Source organism: Microcaecilia unicolor, chromosome 6 (genome assembly GCF_901765095.1).
Source record: "Microcaecilia unicolor chromosome 6, aMicUni1.1, whole genome shotgun sequence".
NCBI classification, from domain to species: domain Eukaryota; kingdom Metazoa; phylum Chordata; class Amphibia; order Gymnophiona; family Siphonopidae; genus Microcaecilia; species Microcaecilia unicolor.
This window is the reverse complement of record NC_044036.1, coordinates 322,006,825-322,023,291: the sequence shown is the minus strand read 5'-3', so window position 1 is coordinate 322,023,291 and position 16,467 is coordinate 322,006,825. Positions and strand designations below refer to the sequence as shown.

Sequence of the window (16,467 nt, the reverse complement as noted above, 5' to 3'; positions counted from 1 at the left end):
GTCCTCAGAGGAGTTTTCCTTTGGTGAGAGTTTGTTGCAGTGCTGCTGTGCGTTTTCCTGATTGTGGCTTTGACCCTGCTTGTCTCCTGGTTTATTCTTCTGTTTGCTGCCCGCCCAGACCCGGCTTGATTTCTGGTTTATTCTGCTGCTTGCTGCCTACCTGGAACCCCGGTGTGCTTTCTGGAACTTTCCTGCTGTTCCCCAGCCAGCTGCTGTTTCCTGCAGTTCTGCCTTCCAGCCCTGTCCGGTAAATCCTGTCGGCCGCCTGCACCCAGGGGCTCAACTCCTGAGGAACGGCGGTCAAGTGCAGGTGAAGTTTGGGCTGAATTCCTGTCCTGTTTGCTCCAGCTTGAGTTGCCTCGGCTGTAGTCTTTGCCTGGTAGTTCCTGTCCTGGGTTTGCTGGTACGTCTGTCCTGCCTTGTCTGTGTTTGGGTGATTCTCCTGCCGCTGCCGCCCCTCGGCAGTGGCCCAAGGGCTCACTAACCCTGAGATTCCGGGAGAGATGTGACACCTTGTCATCTAGCGGCCCAGGACAGTTGCCTCGTTTGCACCCCTCCTAAAGCTGGCCCTGGTTTCACAAACATTCATTGTGAAGATTCAGATCAACAAACCTGTGCTCTAGCCTTGAGAAGCAAATAAATCTGGTCAGTATTCTTTGCTGAAACCCTAAGGACCAGGCCAGCTTCTCGCTCTTGAAAGACCACAGTTGCCTGTCCTTGGACTAAACAATTGTAGGGTGGTAAAACCTTATATTACTTCATCAGGTAGGGCCAGAATCAAGAGCACTTGTTGGAAATCAAAACTTCGAAAATGTATTTGGATGTCAGGGGAGCTCGAAAACCAGAATGAGATGAAACCAAATTGCTTTGAATCCTTCCCTGCTGGTTACAATCATTCCCCTTCCTTGGAATGTCTGAAAACACTTTTCTAAACAAACCATCTGCAGCTGAGAGGTTTATCCTCTTTTTTTTTTTTTAACTTGTTCTGGATACAGTCACAACAATTCATAAACACATTTATGCTAAACCGCAGGTTGGTCCCTTAGTCCCTGAAGCAGCCTTTGTATAAGCGAAACGTTGACCAGCATCAGTAGGACCCAACACTTTAACTTTTGAGTTATTCTGCTCTCTGACATCGATGGAAAGTGTTTATATGCTAAAAGCAAAATTTTGAAGTTTGGACATTTAATTTAATGTTTTTTGTATTAAAAAATCAACAAGGTTTTCTCAGTGGAGGTTTTTATGCCTATGAGGATCCCCCGTTAAGGGTTGTGAGAACAATGTACAAAGAAAGCTCCAACCTGGGGTCTGAGACTTTTCCTCCTACTGTTTTCACTTTTGTTGTTTAATTTTGTGTTAAAAAAATTTTTTTTGGTTTGTTCACAGTGATTTTTTTTGATGTATTGATGATAGCGTGATCTTGGTTTCATTTTTTTGTTTTGAAACCTACTGCTTATCCCTGAGGTTAAATAGCGTGGACTCTTGCTACTTTTTGTGACTCTACAAGATACTTGGGATCTGGACAGGCCACTGTTGGAAACAGAATACTGGGTTAGATGGATTCTTGATCTGACCCAGTATAGCAACTCTTATCTGTTTGTATATTAATACCTTTCAACATCTGTATCATATCTCCCCTAGCCCTCCAGTATGGCACTGAATATTGGTACTGAGCATAGTTAGAAGTAGAACTGCTTTTTACGTGGTCCTAAATGCCTGGATAACTCCAAGCTCTGCACCAACCCCACCTCCAGATCTCCCCAGTGCTAACTGGAGAATGCCATGGAGCTCAGAGATTATTGTTATTATTATTTGTTACATTTGTATCCCACATTTTCCCACCTTTTGCAGGCTCAATGTGGCTTACATATAACCGTTAACGGTGTTAGCCGATTACGGTTTGAACAAATACATAATATGAATGAATACGAAGCGATATTGTGGTATAATGAGGTATACGTATGGTAGGAAACAGTTGGGGGGAACTTAGAGAAGGAAAGGGGGAAGAAGAGTCAGGTAATGGCCATTGCAGTCTTTGGTTATGTTGTGTCGCAAGTGACCGTATTTTTATGTTGGGTCAGTGGGGTATGCTCTTCTGAACAGGTCTGTCTTTAGTGCTTTCCGAAAATTTAGGTGGTCGAGCGTAGTTTTTACTGCTTTTGGCAATGCGTTCCATAGTTGTTCAGTGGTGCTGTCTGGTTACCTGATGCTGGATCTCGGTTGCTGGGCTGGCCAATGCGATTTAACTAAGCAGAAGCCTCTCCTGCCTAGTTAAATTATTTTGAGCATCGACCTCATTGTATATAAGGACATCTAGAGACTGAAATGACCCATCTAGCCTGTCCAGAGAAGGTTGGGGTTGTAAGAGCATTCCTCTGCCTTTACAGAAAGTTGTCACCATTACAAAAAGCTTTCTTGTGATTTATAAATTATTTAAAAATAACCTTGATGGTGAGGTGGCTTTCTGTTTGTTAAGATTGCCAAGTTCAATACATTTTGATACAAAACTTTGCTCGTAAAAGCATTCAGAACAATGAAAAGACAAAATCTCAGGTGCCAGCATGAACATATACAATTTATTTCACAAACTCTAGCTTAGGCCATCTCTTCCTCATTGGCATTCTCTTTCCCCTTACCAGTCGCTGCGGAGCTATGCCAGATTTTGAATTTCATTCCATTTTTCTTTTTCTCAAAGTTAACCTAAAAAGTTTCTTTTCTTTTCTTTTCTTTTCTTTTTTATTTGCTCTATCAGTTTCTCCATATTCGAACCTTCCACTTGAATAACACACTAAAGTAGCATCGCATAAATACCTCTGCATAATGCATTTTTGGTATAACAGAAAGTAAGAAATTAATTCTATGAAAATGTCTTTATGAATGACTTTGAGTATGCCAGTCATACAGGACTAAAAATAAACACGGTCCTAATTACCATTTCTTGCAGAATGAAGCGTCATTTACCTGAATATTCTAAGCCTGCTTATGAAAGAACGTATTTTATCAGCAGATGTGTATAACGGAGGAATCACATTTAACTTTGGTATGAGATTAAAATAGTATGGTGGCATTCTAGTGGAGCAGAACATTGACTCTGTGAATATTAATGAAATAGGACACCATATTAGGAAAATACCAAAGCTGAAGCTCAGGGCTAGAGACGAATTAGCCTCTATTATATCTGATACAGAGCAGAGCATGGGTACCTCCATAACAGCTCTGTAATAGTATTTCAGGATTATGGAAAAGGCTACAAGCAGGAAGACAGGATGAATGTGGCAAGGTTCTATGAGAGGAAGACTTAAGGATGCCTATCCTGTAAGAAGAAAGGGAATGGGAGATGGGATTGAAGCATTCAAATACATCTATCTTTCATAGGGAGGAGCTCTTGGAGCTTATTGATCAAGTGGTCTCTACTCTCAAGTTTGAGCTGGCTGAAGCTCCCGTGGGGGAGGTAAAGCAGGTTAGCTAAAGGTTAAGGGCATTAGGAAGTATTTTTTCATGGAGAGGGAGGTGGATATGTGGAATGCCCTCCCGCGGGAGGTGGTGGAGATGAAAATGGTAACGGAATTCAAACATGCGTGGGATAAACACAAAGGAATCCTGTTTAGAAGGAATGGTTCCGTGGAATCTTAGTGGAGATTGGGTGGCAACTCCGGTAAATGGAAACAAAACGGGAGCTGGGTAGACTTCTAAGGTCTATGCCCTGATCGTGACTGAATAGATAGGGATGGGCTGGAGTGTAAATTTTAAGGTGCTTCGATGTTAGCTTCAGAACTTAGTACAAGAACAGTACTGGGCAGACTTCTACGGTCTGTGCCCTGAGAAAGGCAGGGACAAATCAAACTCGGGTATACATATAAAGTATCACATACCATGTAAAATGAGTTTATCTTGTTGGGCAGACTGGATAGACCATACACGTCTTTATCTGCTGTCATTTTACTATGTAAAGGATTCTAGGTCAGTTCCCACCAGGACAATTCCCACCCACCAGTTCCCATCTAGACAATTCCCACTGAACCAAATCCCAGCATATTAGGGAGGACAGAAACCTAAAAAAAAGATATGGACGACTTCCTAAAGGAAAAGTCCATAGACCATTATTAAAATGGACTTGGAGAAAATCCACTGCTTATTTCTGGGATAAGCAGCATAAAATGTATTGTTCTTTTTGGGGATCTTGCTAAGTATTTGTGGCCACTGTTGGAGACAAGATGCTGGGCTTGATGGACCTTTGGTCTGTCCCAGTATGGCAATATTTATGTATTTAATTCCCACCCATTACCAAAAAAAATGCAAAACACACTAGGACAATTTCCCTTTACATATTTTTTGAAGGGGAATGCCCCCCAACCCCCTCCAAACATTTACACATCCCTTTCCCCTTCCAGACATGCAGCTCATTTGGGGGGGGAATGCATACACACCCAAACTACATCCATCCAGGCACGCCCTAGGCACAGGAAAAACATGATTTTATATGCTTTCCCCCCCCCCCCCCACCCACAGCCCCCCTCCAAACAACACCCAAGCAGGCAACCTTTAGGCACAGGAAAAAAAAGATTTTAAATTCTCCAAGGTTTCAACCTAATTCATAAATAAATAAATAAATAGATACAAACTCTGAATGTTGAGCACAATATGTGCTAGTGTGTCCCTATAATCATCCCCTCAAAATGACACACTGGTTACAAATTATAACCAATTACTACTCTACCTATGAAAAGTTATTCTGCTGTTATACTTCCTCTGTGCATATCCGTATGCTGTGTGCAGAGATGACGCAGGTGTGACGGCTGAACCTCTGCTATTTGGAAACACTTCGCATCACCAAATGCAACGCGATGCACCGCCAAGAATTATGGGAATTCACAAAAGACCGGCTACAAAAATGAAGTGGAGGAGTGGCCTAGTGGTTAGGGTGGTGGACTTTGGTCCTGGGGAACTGAAGAACTGAGTTCAGTTCCCAGCACAGGCAGCTCCTTGTGACTCTGGGCAAGTCACTTAACCCTCCATTGCCCCATGTAAGCCGCATTGAGCCTGCCATGAGTGGGAAAGCGCGGGGTACAAATGTAACAAAATAAATAAATAAATAAAACAAAAAGAAGAAGCTCCAGTTTAAAAAAAAAAAAAAGGATAGCGAGGGTGGAAAATGACTGGGTGGGAAAAGTCCTGGGTGGCAATTGTCCCCCTTAAGTGGGAATTGTCCAGAGGGGAATTGCCCTAGGTGGGAATTGTCTGGGTGGAATTGGTGGGTGGTAACTGTCCGGGTGGGAACTCGCCGGATACCATCTAAAGATATAAATAATGTGAATTATTCATTAATGTATATGTCTGAGAATGGGGTATGATGATGTGATGCCGCTGAGGGGATAGACTCAGGAATAACATAAGGCAGCATTTTTTTCAAATCAAGAATAGTGGATTAATGGAAGCCTCCCAGTAGTAACGGAATTCAAGAAGGCATGGGATAAGAATAGGCAATCTTTACTGGTGGTAAAATGAGGGTAAAACTGAAGTCTAAATAGGGTCTTCAGTAATGCAGTAGGAAGGAACCATGAACATGCAGGACTACTATTGTGGTCAATAAAGTTCCGTGAAGAAAAAAAGAAGAGGTTCGCTCCTTCCACAAATCCAACAAGGAAAACAAATGCAGAGTGGAAGAAAATCCAATCCAAGAAACCAGTCAGAACTCACAGAATGAGAACTCCAAATAGACTTTATTAGGACCCTACACGGTCCGTGTTTCGGCTATAAAGCCTTCATCAGGGGTCCTAATAAAGTCTATTTGGAGTTCTCATTTCGTGAATTCTGACTGGTTTCTTGGATTGGATTTTCTTCCACTCTGCATTTGGCTTCCCAATTAAGTTCCATCACATGCTCTGCCTCTACTGGTGACATCCGGTATTGGACGACTATGAACCATTCCAACTGTAACATCCAGGGCTTCTGTGATGTTTGCCAACTATTTAATCTTTAACCTCTGCTAAGAGAACCCAAGATACACTTTCAGTCATGGCCTTTATGTTTCCTCTTATGTCATGATTTATGTCACAGATAGCACCAGCCATCAAAATGAAACACGGTCCTATAAATTAATGGAGCCATTCTGGGTGTCCTGAGCTTGCCCTTAGCGTGCTTATGGACTGCCCATGTAAACCTGAATGATTTTAGCAGTCGGCACTTTGTGTGGTTGGAGGCAATGACAATAATTTCTGGGAAATGCACTGTATACTAGGAGAAGGCATAATTATATCCAAGCTGTAATTCTTATTACTGTTGCAAGCAGTTGAGAGACAGATGAAACTGGTTTCCTTAGTGAACAACCATGAGAAATAAATCCCAAATGTTTTCTCTATTATTAACGTCAGTGTTATTCCGCCATCTTAATAATGATACTTCTCGCAGCGAGTAACTAAATAGGTTGTATAGACATTGTAATTAGCATCTGAGATAAAGTGATACTGTAGCGACGTCAATTATAATGGTGCAAAATGTAATATGTAATGTTGTCAAGGCTCTCGTTTCAAATTAAAGTGGAAGTGTGCATATTGTTTCTGCACTTCCTTATGCAAACTAGGGAAACAAAAGTCTCTCAAATGTCTAGATAGGAGGGAACTGGCGATGCTGCTGAGAGAAGCACTGGGTGGTCTGGCCTGAGCAGGCGTGCTGTCAGACCTCACATTTTGGGGGTGCCAGAGGGCTTTTCTTGTCGAGGATCGTCAATCCAGTGGCTGGATTCCTCCCCGGGAACTCCATTCACTGGGTGAATCTCTCTTATCTGCACCCTTCTCCTCCACTGCTAACTCCAGACTCCATTCCTTTTATCTTGCTGCACCATATGCCTGGAATAGACTTCCTGAGCCGGTACGTCAAGCTCCATCTCTGGCTGTCTTCATATCTAAGCTAAAAGCCCTCCTTTTTGATGCTGCTTTTAACTCCTAACCCTTATTCACTTGTTCAGAACCCTTATTTTATCATCCTCACTTTAATATTCCCTTATCTCTTGTTTGTCCTGTTTGTCTGTCCTAATTAGATTGTAAGCTCTGTCGAGCAGGGACTGTCTCTTCATGTTCAAGTGTACAGTGCTGCGTATGTCTAGTAGCGCTTTAGAAATGATAAGTAGTAGTAGTAGTAGTTATAAAACTTGGAAAGAATCCCAGATAGCTCTAAATGGAGGTCATGTTGGAGTGGTAGCCTAATGGTTAGAGCTACAGGCTAATTGGAAAAGCCAGGGTTCAAAACCCACTGATGCTTCTTGTGACTTTGGGCAAGTCCCTTAACCCTCCATTGCATCAGGTATAACTTACCTCTCCTGCTTGAAGCAGTCGGCAAACCGCTGACTGCTACAGGCAGAATTAGGGCCAGATAGTCAGTGCCAGGCCTAACCCAGATACAGGAACTGAACGTCTTCTTCACTGGCTACTACTACTACTACTATTTAGCATTTCTATAGCGCTACAAAGCATACGCAGCGCTGCACAAACATAGAAGAAAGACAGTCCCTGCTCAAAGAGCTTACAATCTAATTAGCTCTTGATAGTTGTCCGGGTACCAGTGATATTCAGTGCCATACCTAGAAAACTAACCAGACATAGGGGCCCTTTTACTAAAGGGTTGGCGCATTGTAATGGGCTTGCTGTGCGCCAGTCCGGAACTACCGCCGGGCTACTGCAGGAGCCCAGTGGTAGTTCCCATTCCCAGCGTGCGCCACTTCTAGCGCTACAAAAATATTTTCTATTTTTTGTAGCGCTGGTGCTTATCCAGCGGTAATCGCTGCTCGGTTACCACTGGGTTGGCACAGGAGCTCTTACCGCCACCTCAGTGGGTGGAGGTAAGTTCATCCCCCCCCCCCCCCCCCCCCACCGAAATGGCCACTCGGGAAGGGGTTCAATTACCACACTGCCATTTCTTGACAAGGAAACAAAGGCACCAGAAAGGTAAATCTAAGACGTTTACAATTGATACAAAATACTGCAGCCCGTGTTATTTGTCGAGCATCGAAATATGACAGAATTACACCATTTTTACACCAACTTCACTGGCTTCCGATTGAAGCCAGAATAAAATTTAAGATCTACATCCTGACATATAAAGCATTACATTTATCAATTCCATCGTATTTAGTTAATCTTACTATCCAGATAATCCGCAAAAAGCGGAGAACTCGAACGCCCCACGAGAGAATACAGATATGGGAGAAAGTGGGATGTTTGACCACGGAAAACCAAAGACTGGAGGGATGGATTCTGAAAACAGTTGTTTATTGATGAAAATACTCGACACAAACGTTGTGTTTCGGCCGTTAGTCCTACATCAGGAGGCTCAGTCGACGTGTACAATCACGTGGTGTTGTAAACGATGAGGTTGGTCTTTAAAAAGACCTTTTCTGAAGAGACGCTGACATTTCAATTGTCTACGAGCAAGTCTCTTCAGAAAAGGTCTTTTTAAAGACCAATCTCATCGTTTACAACACCACGTGATTGTACACGTCGACTGAGACTCCTGATGCAGGCCTAACGGCCGAAACACAACATTTGTGTCGAGTCTTTTTTCATCAATAAACAACTGTTTTCAGAATCCATCCCTCCAGCCTTTGGTTTTCCATGGTCAAACATCCCATTTTCTCCCATATCGCTAATCTTACTATACCATACGCACTCTTAGATCGCTTACAGATAACAGGTTAGTAATTCCATCACCAATGAGGACTAGATGGGAATCTACACGAAAGTCAGCCTTCTTTTTTCTATCGCCCTCACTTTGGAACGGTCTCCCAAAATTATTAAGATTAGAGGACACATATACCCGTTTTCGTAAAACCCTAAAAACATATCTTTTTCAAAATACACTTGATAATATTTTTTTTTTTTTTTATATTTATTAAGATTTTCCATTATATTACAAGACAATCTTCTTGTTCAGGTAAAGTATCTAGTAATTTACAAAATTGTAAAATAATAATAAAACAGGAAATAAAAAAAAAAAAAAGTGAAGGTTAAGCTTCACCAAGGAAAAATTATACTCAAGTCCATAATTATGATCCAAGATTTCAGGAAAATAACGGAGACAAATAGGAAATTATCAATAGAATTATACAAAAGCTGTTAAGTAGAGCACAATTATATTTAACGCTTTTCCATTTTCACTGAGGTTATAAGCGAGGACACATGAGACGGCTCTGTAAATACATATTTTTTCTCCTTAAGCCTTACTATGCACTTGCAGGGGTATCTTAAAAAGAAGGTACCCCCCAAGTGCAAAATCTCAGGCCTAAGGAGCAAGAATTGTTTCCTTCGTCGTCGAGTCTCTTTAGAGACATCAGGAAAAAGTAAAACTTTTAAACCCAAAAAGGGTTTATCTTTATTACGGAAAAACAAACGAAAGATCCAGTTCTTATCTGGTAATAATGCCACCATGGCCACTAATTAGCCGCAGTTGCCAATTCGGTATCAGAAGTCTCAAGTAAAAGAGAGACATCAATCGGAGCTTCGGGTAAAGAGGTTCCTTTCCCAGGAATATAATACACCATAGACATTGGTGGCAGATTCTGTTCAGGAATTGATAAATTTTCACGCATATAGCGTTTCAGCATATCTATAGGAGTTACATTTTGAAGTCGAGGAAAATTAATAAATCTAAGATTATGATTTTTGGTATAATTATCAAAAGTTTCCATTTTGTCTCTAAGGCTTGTCAAGTCTTTCACCATAATAGGTTGCAAAGTTTCAAGTTTCACAAGTCTCTGATCCAAGTTGGTAATTTTCCCATTTAAATCTTTAATCTGTTGCTCTTGTATACCTAAGTTACTTTCCAAAGATTTTACTTTAGGGTGAAGATCATTAACCTGCTTAAGGAAAACTTGTCCCAGATTGGAAACCAAATCCCACAAAGCTTCAAGTGTCACATCTTTAGATTTAATCATAAATTCTTTAGGTAATTCAAACCTTACAGGCTGGTTTGTGTCTTCGCTTTGTCCCTCCGCTTCTCTCCCCTCGGTTTGCAGCGTTTCCACAGGCAAACTGATCTCCAATCCTACCTCCGTAGTAAGGGAGGCTTCGATTCGGCGTTCTTCTGGGCCCCTAACCTCTGTGGGAGTAGACCCTGTCGAATCCAGGAGGAAGGAACTGGCGCCAATCGGCTGGGGAGGAGGAGTGCGTTCAGCGGGGCTTAGAGTCACTTCAAGTCCAGAGAGCACCAAATTCTCCGTTTCGCCGGCGCATACATCTGGTATCAAACCTCCTACACGATGGGCTCCTTGCGATCTCAAGTATCGGTCCAACGGACCAGGTAAGGAGGGTGTTAGCGGGGAAGCCCTGCCCGCTATTCGTCCTCTCCGTTTCGGCATGTTTAGGAGCTTGAGTCGCTGCGACCTATCAGCTTGCGGCCATCTTGGATCTACACTTGATAATAATGCAGGATAAAGATAAAATTAACGAGATGCTAATTTACAGTTTGAATTATTATACATTTTTAGGTTTGGTGTAACTGTTATTATTATTTGTTATTATCTTTTGTATGGTTGGTTTGCTGTGCTTTCCTATCAATTACTGGATTTCCTAGATGTTATTTTTGTGTGTTTTTAATGTTTCTTTTAACATGTAAACCATTCTGTCTTGCCAAAGCAATAAGTAACGGTATAGTAAATAAATAAACGATAAGAGAGCCTTTTACCCGCTGCAGTAAAAGGGGGCCATAGCGTGCGTCAAAACCTTGCACTGATGCTAGCGCAGGCCCCCTTTTACCACGGCTTAGTAAAAGGACCCCATAGTTAAGGCAGCCTTTTATTCAGCCTTGAATATCTCTGATGCTCAGATCATTTTCCGGTCCGTCCTGATTCTGCCTCCAGACCACCCTGGCACTAACATATTCAGCAGCACTCTCTGGATAAGGCCCACTAAAAATCCAGAAAGGAGCCTCTCCTGCTCAGTATTAACCCCTTAAAGTCCTCTGTGGACAAGGAAATACCGTGGCGCCCTTTTATGAAGCCACATAAGCGTCTACGCGTGCCCAATGCGCGCCAAAATGGAGTTACTGCGTGGCTCTTGCGGTAATTTCATTTTTGCCGCGCATCCAATACGCATGGCCGACAAATCATTTTTATTTTCTGCCCCGCGTATTGGACGCACGCCAAATGGCATTTGGCACATGTGGGTCGTTACTGCCCGGTTACCATATGAAACTTTACCGTTAGGTGAACAGCTGGCGGTAAGGTCTCAGACCCTAAATGGACTTGCGACAATTTTCATTTTGCCGCACGTCCATTTTCAGCAAAAAGTTTAAAAAGGCCTTTTTTTACGGGTGCGCTGAAAAATGATTCTCCTGTGCCTACACTACCGCAGGTCATTTTTCAGCGCATCTTAGTAAAAGGACCCCCTAGTGACCCAAATGTAATTTCTCTCACACTAGTACTAAAAAGGCATGAGCTAAGTCTAAACACCCCCACCCCCTAACCTCCAATGGAGCTGGAAGTGGGATTGTTAATTGGATTTAGTTTGTCGGGACAGGAAACTATTCTAGTTTCATTCCGCTGCACACAAATCTGGTATTTCTTGGGCACGCTGTAGAGAAATGAAGTACGACAAGATCTTGCCTGCCTAAAAAGCAGGAAGTAGCCAGGCAAAATACAAATGTTATAAAAAGAGTTAGAGTTCATCTGTCAAGGATTCTGAAATATTCCCCAATTAGCACAGAAGCGATGGTAATGATGAAATAGTGTTTACAAAAATTCTACCTCTGCCTTCATAGGCACTTAGTTATGCAAACCTAAAATCATGATTAAAACAGAGAACCAGAAATAAGGTATTTCTCAGGGGTAATATTCTCCTTTTCTTGAGTAACAAATATTAATGATGCCTGTGGATGGGTATTTACTAGAATACATTTCAAACAGTGTAACATTTAAAGATTACCAACCAATACATCAGCTATATTAACCGCCATCTCGTTATATCTTTATAGAGCATGTAATTATCCACGTAAGGCCTGCACACCAACGATTCAGATATACCCAGTGTTAATTGTGTGTTCACTAAATTAGTCTGAAGAGAACAGATACTTGTGGATGCATCCCTTTAGATCTAGATTTTCCCACAGTTTTATTTATTTATTTATTTGAAACATTTGTATCCTGCATTTTCCCACTTATTAGCAGGCTCAATGTGGCTTACAAAATACAGTAATGGTGAACGTCAAGTACGGTAGGTAGTAAATAAATACAATTAGAAAAGGATCAGGTAGGGGCAGATGGGTACAATAAGGGACAAGGAAATAAGAAATAAAATGTCCATTGCAATGTATGTATAGATACATTAAAGAGTTGAGGCATTTAAGTAGAATCAATAGTGTAGGCCAGGGGCGTATCTGCGTGGGGCCTGGGCCCCCGCAGATTTCACCCTGGACCCCCCTACCGCCATTAACCCTCCCCCACCTACCGCCAACCCTTTCCCTGCCTACCACCTACCCCCGAGGTCCGCTCCTGCCAGTTTTTTAAAATATTACTTCAGCTGGCGGGGGACCCCAACCCCCGCCAGCCCAGCCGAGGTCTTCTTTAACTTCTTCATCCTCATGCTGTTAAAGCCGCATGATGCATCCTTCCAGTTGGACGGAGTTTGACGTCGCCGCACATTGTACGTGCAGGACGTCAACGTGCTGCGACGTCAAACTCCGTCCAACTGGAAGGATGCATCATGCAGCTTTAACAGCACGAGGATGAAGAAGTTAAAGAAGACCTCGGCTGGGCTGGCGGGGGTTGGGGTCCCCCGCCAGCTGAAGTAATATTTTAAAAAACCGACAGGAGCGGACCTCGGGAGTAGGTGACGGCGGTAGGCGGGGAAAGGGTAGGCGGGGGAGGGTTAACGGCGGTAGGGGGGAGGGTTGACGGCGGTGAGGGGGGAGGGTTGATGGCGGTGGGGGGGGCGGCGGTAGGGGGGGTTATAATGTGCCCCCTCACTCTAGCCCCTGCCCCCCCTACCGCCGAACCTCAGATACGCCCCTGGTGTAGGCCTTGCAAAACAGATAGGTCTTTAAAGTTCGCTTGAAGTTTAGATGGCCGGGCATCGTTTTCACGCTCTTCGGTAATGCATTCCACATTGGCGTACTTAAATAAGAAAAATTGGATGCATAGGTTGATTTGTATCTGAGTCCAATGCAGCTTGGATAGTGAAGGTTCAGATAAGTGCTTGATGATCTGATTCTGTTTCTAGCTGGAAGATCTGCTAAATCAATCATATATCCTGGGGCTTCACCGTAGATTATCTTGTGGACTAGACAGCAAATTTTGAAAGTAATTCGGTTCCATTGCTAATTAACTAATAAATTACAAACTTTTATTACAGCTGGACGAACTTGCTTAAAGCAAGAAGCAAACTCTTGAGTAACTGATGACGTGGTTTAATGACGTCATTCATGGCGTGGTGTCAGGATAGGGGACAGTCCAAGAGAATAAAATTAGAGGGGTCGATATTCAAAGTGATTTAACCAGCCAGATATGATTCTGGCCAATTAAATTGCTCGTTCGGGGCTAGTTAACTGGATAGTGCCGCTGAAAGTATCTGGTTATCACCCAAAGCGAAGCCAGTTATTTTAGGGGCATTGTGGGGCGGAGTCAGCACTTGGCCAATAACCGGCTAAGGTAACTGCATAAATAGGACCATATAAAAGTCAGCTCTGAATATCGCACCTAGGGGCCCTTTTACTAAGCTGTGGCAAAAAGTGGCCTGCGGCAGTGTGAGCGCATCTTTTCGGCATGCGCCGGGCCAGTTTTTACCGCATCCTGGAGAAAGAGCCCTTTTTAAGGGGCCAGAAAATGTACTTGTGGCAAAATAAAAACCAGCGCACATCCATTTTCGGCCTGAGACCTTCCTGCCGCCCATTGACAGCGGTAAGGTTTCACGTGCTACCTGGGGCAGTAGGCGGGCAGCGCACACCTACTGCTGTTCACTACCGGGTAAGCACCAAGCGGTAGAAAATAAATATTATCTGACATGTGTTTTCGGCGTGCACCAAATTCAGAATTACCGCCCGGAGCGCACAGTAGCCGGGCGGTAATGCCGATTTGGTACACACTGGATGCGTGTAAGCCCTTACACACCTTTGTAAAAGGGCCTCTTAACCAGCTATGGTTTCACCAGCTCTGTATACGTGGAAATTCAATGGTGAAGCCTGGACATGGTCAAGCAAAATGCTGATCGCTGTGGGCTGAAAATTAGGCTCAAAATACTTCTCCTTGATGGAGTAAAATGCCAGGTCACCTACCATTGATTTGTGATAAGTTTTCTCCTTTTGGCAGTTTAACTGTGAGACATTAGCAGCTTGTTTGCAATACTTCCTTATAGAAAAGACAGATCCCAATTAAGGAGTCCTTTTACTAAGGTACACTAACAGATTTAGTGCATGCTAAATGATGAGACGCGCATAGGAATATAATGGGCGTCTTATCATTAAACGCACACCAATCATTAGCGTACTTTAGTAAAAGCACCCCTGAATGAGTCCAGGAGTAGACTGCATTTTGCATTGCATAGAGCTGTTTGGTTTTTCAGATCAGTCAGCTTTGTATAACATTCCTTTTTTTTTTATCTAGTAGGGCAATTAGCTAGCTTGTGTTTTGGTTTTCTCACAGATCATAGACAGGCTTGCTTAGCCCTAGTAATGGGTCATAAACTTTAACAAGTGTCTGTTTGTTTGTTTCAAACAAACTCTGAATTAACACAGAGTCATTTTTAGTGAAGGACCAGAATGAGTGCTAGGTAAAGAGGTTACAAAGGGCAAATGGTGAACATTTGAGAAAAATACCAAAGAAATAGAATTATGTGAAGGTGACCTTAGAGGTCAGAGTTGAAGAATACCAGATAAGTAAAAGAGAAAATATAAGTCATCAAGTGATTGGACAAGCTTCAGTAGTCTGACAGCTTCTGAAGAAAAAACACAGAGAGAGAGAGAGAGAGTGATTTTATTTTCTTTATACTGAAATTTGGACTGATATAAATAGTAATTCAATTTTCTGTAATACTGGGATAAAAGAATTTTTATTGTAACCATTTATTTACTCTAATAAATTTTAACGTTATTATAAAAGAGAAAAACTGAATGCAAGTGTTTTCCTTTGCCAGAAGGGTTTGCTTCTTTTTCCAGTCTCTTCTGTTTCGTTCCCTTTTAGAGGCCAGAAGGGAGTGCCCTATGTGCAGCATTTAGATGCATTTTAAAGAAAATGACATAATTTTCTCTGTCTACTTTTTACATACAAGAACATTTGATGTAATTATAGAAAATAATGATATTGGTATTCCTCCTTCTTTTACTAGGTGGGTGGAACAATGTACAACACCGGGAGACATGTGTCCGTACGAGTAGATAAAGAGCACTTAGTCAACATATCCGGAGGGCCCATGACGTATAGCCACCGCCTGGAAGAGATCCGGTTACATTTCGGAAGTGAAGACAGCCAGGGATCAGAGCATCTCCTAAACGGACAAGCTTTCTCCGGGGAGGTATGTCTGAGTGCTAGGAATTTACAATGAGCTCCGATCCGCCAGTATCACCTGTGGTTGTTACTGCTCACTGCGTCACAGTGACAGCCCCCTCGGTCGCAGCACATGGATCATTTAGGTTGGTGTAACAGAGCAAAAGTGAAGGATTTATGATCTGGTGTATTGCACCATCCCGCTTGGCTAATCAGTTTATACTTTGAATTGGAATGAGCTGCCTACCACAGATTATGAATAAGGAGGCCAAAAATGCATCAGTGAGGTTCATAAAACGCTAAGATAATTTGCTGCATACATCTGATAACTTATTTTCATCTTCTCCACATAACCCTGTGACATGTGCCTATCAACAAATCTGAGGGTTAGATGTAGTAATGAACATTACTGCTTTAGGGTGCGCTAAAGACGTTAATGTGTTACTAGTAAATAAGTCACGTTATAAAGTTAAAAAACTTATAGTGTCAAAACAATTCATCTCACAATCAGCCAATGACACTGCTAAAACTTATGGTATCCTTCATATGACCTTCAGAAGTGGCATCTTCTTATGCAACTCCAAAGTACTAAAGTACATACCATACCCAAATCCTCATTGGTCTGTGAGATCCCATACGAATCGTAATATTTTATAAATCCAGCACTTAGACATGTCCAGAGACTCAGAGGTAACATGCATGTTTCACCATACCTGCGTCAGGACAGGAGTCAAATATTCACGACTGCTGAATACAGATGTTTGGCTCCTGCCTTGCTGTGTGCGAACTAGCAAGAAACGACAGCTGGCTCTCATAACATCCTTTGGTGCTTTTTCTCATGCATTTTGAAAAATGCTTTAGTGCAGAGCACTACACAGATGTGGGAGTGTCAGTGATCAGGATGGAATTTAAAAAGTAAACCTATAAATGGCATCCTCACTTCCACAGCAAGGGAAGAGGTGACTTGGAGGGGCATTTTCGATATGACGTCTAAGTCCGACTTT

General features: G+C 42.5%; 1 protein-coding gene across 1 annotated transcript in view; it reads left to right on the top strand.

Moving 5' to 3' along the window:
- Positions 1–16,467, top strand: part of CA10 (carbonic anhydrase 10) — a 483,383-nt gene that overhangs the window by 387,814 nt on the left and 79,102 nt on the right. Inside the window, exon 4 of the mRNA XM_030206387.1 lies at positions 15,306–15,491. Within this exon, the coding sequence (XP_030062247.1) occupies positions 15,306–15,491 (186 nt within the window). The remainder of the gene's footprint in view (positions 1–15,305; positions 15,492–16,467) is intronic.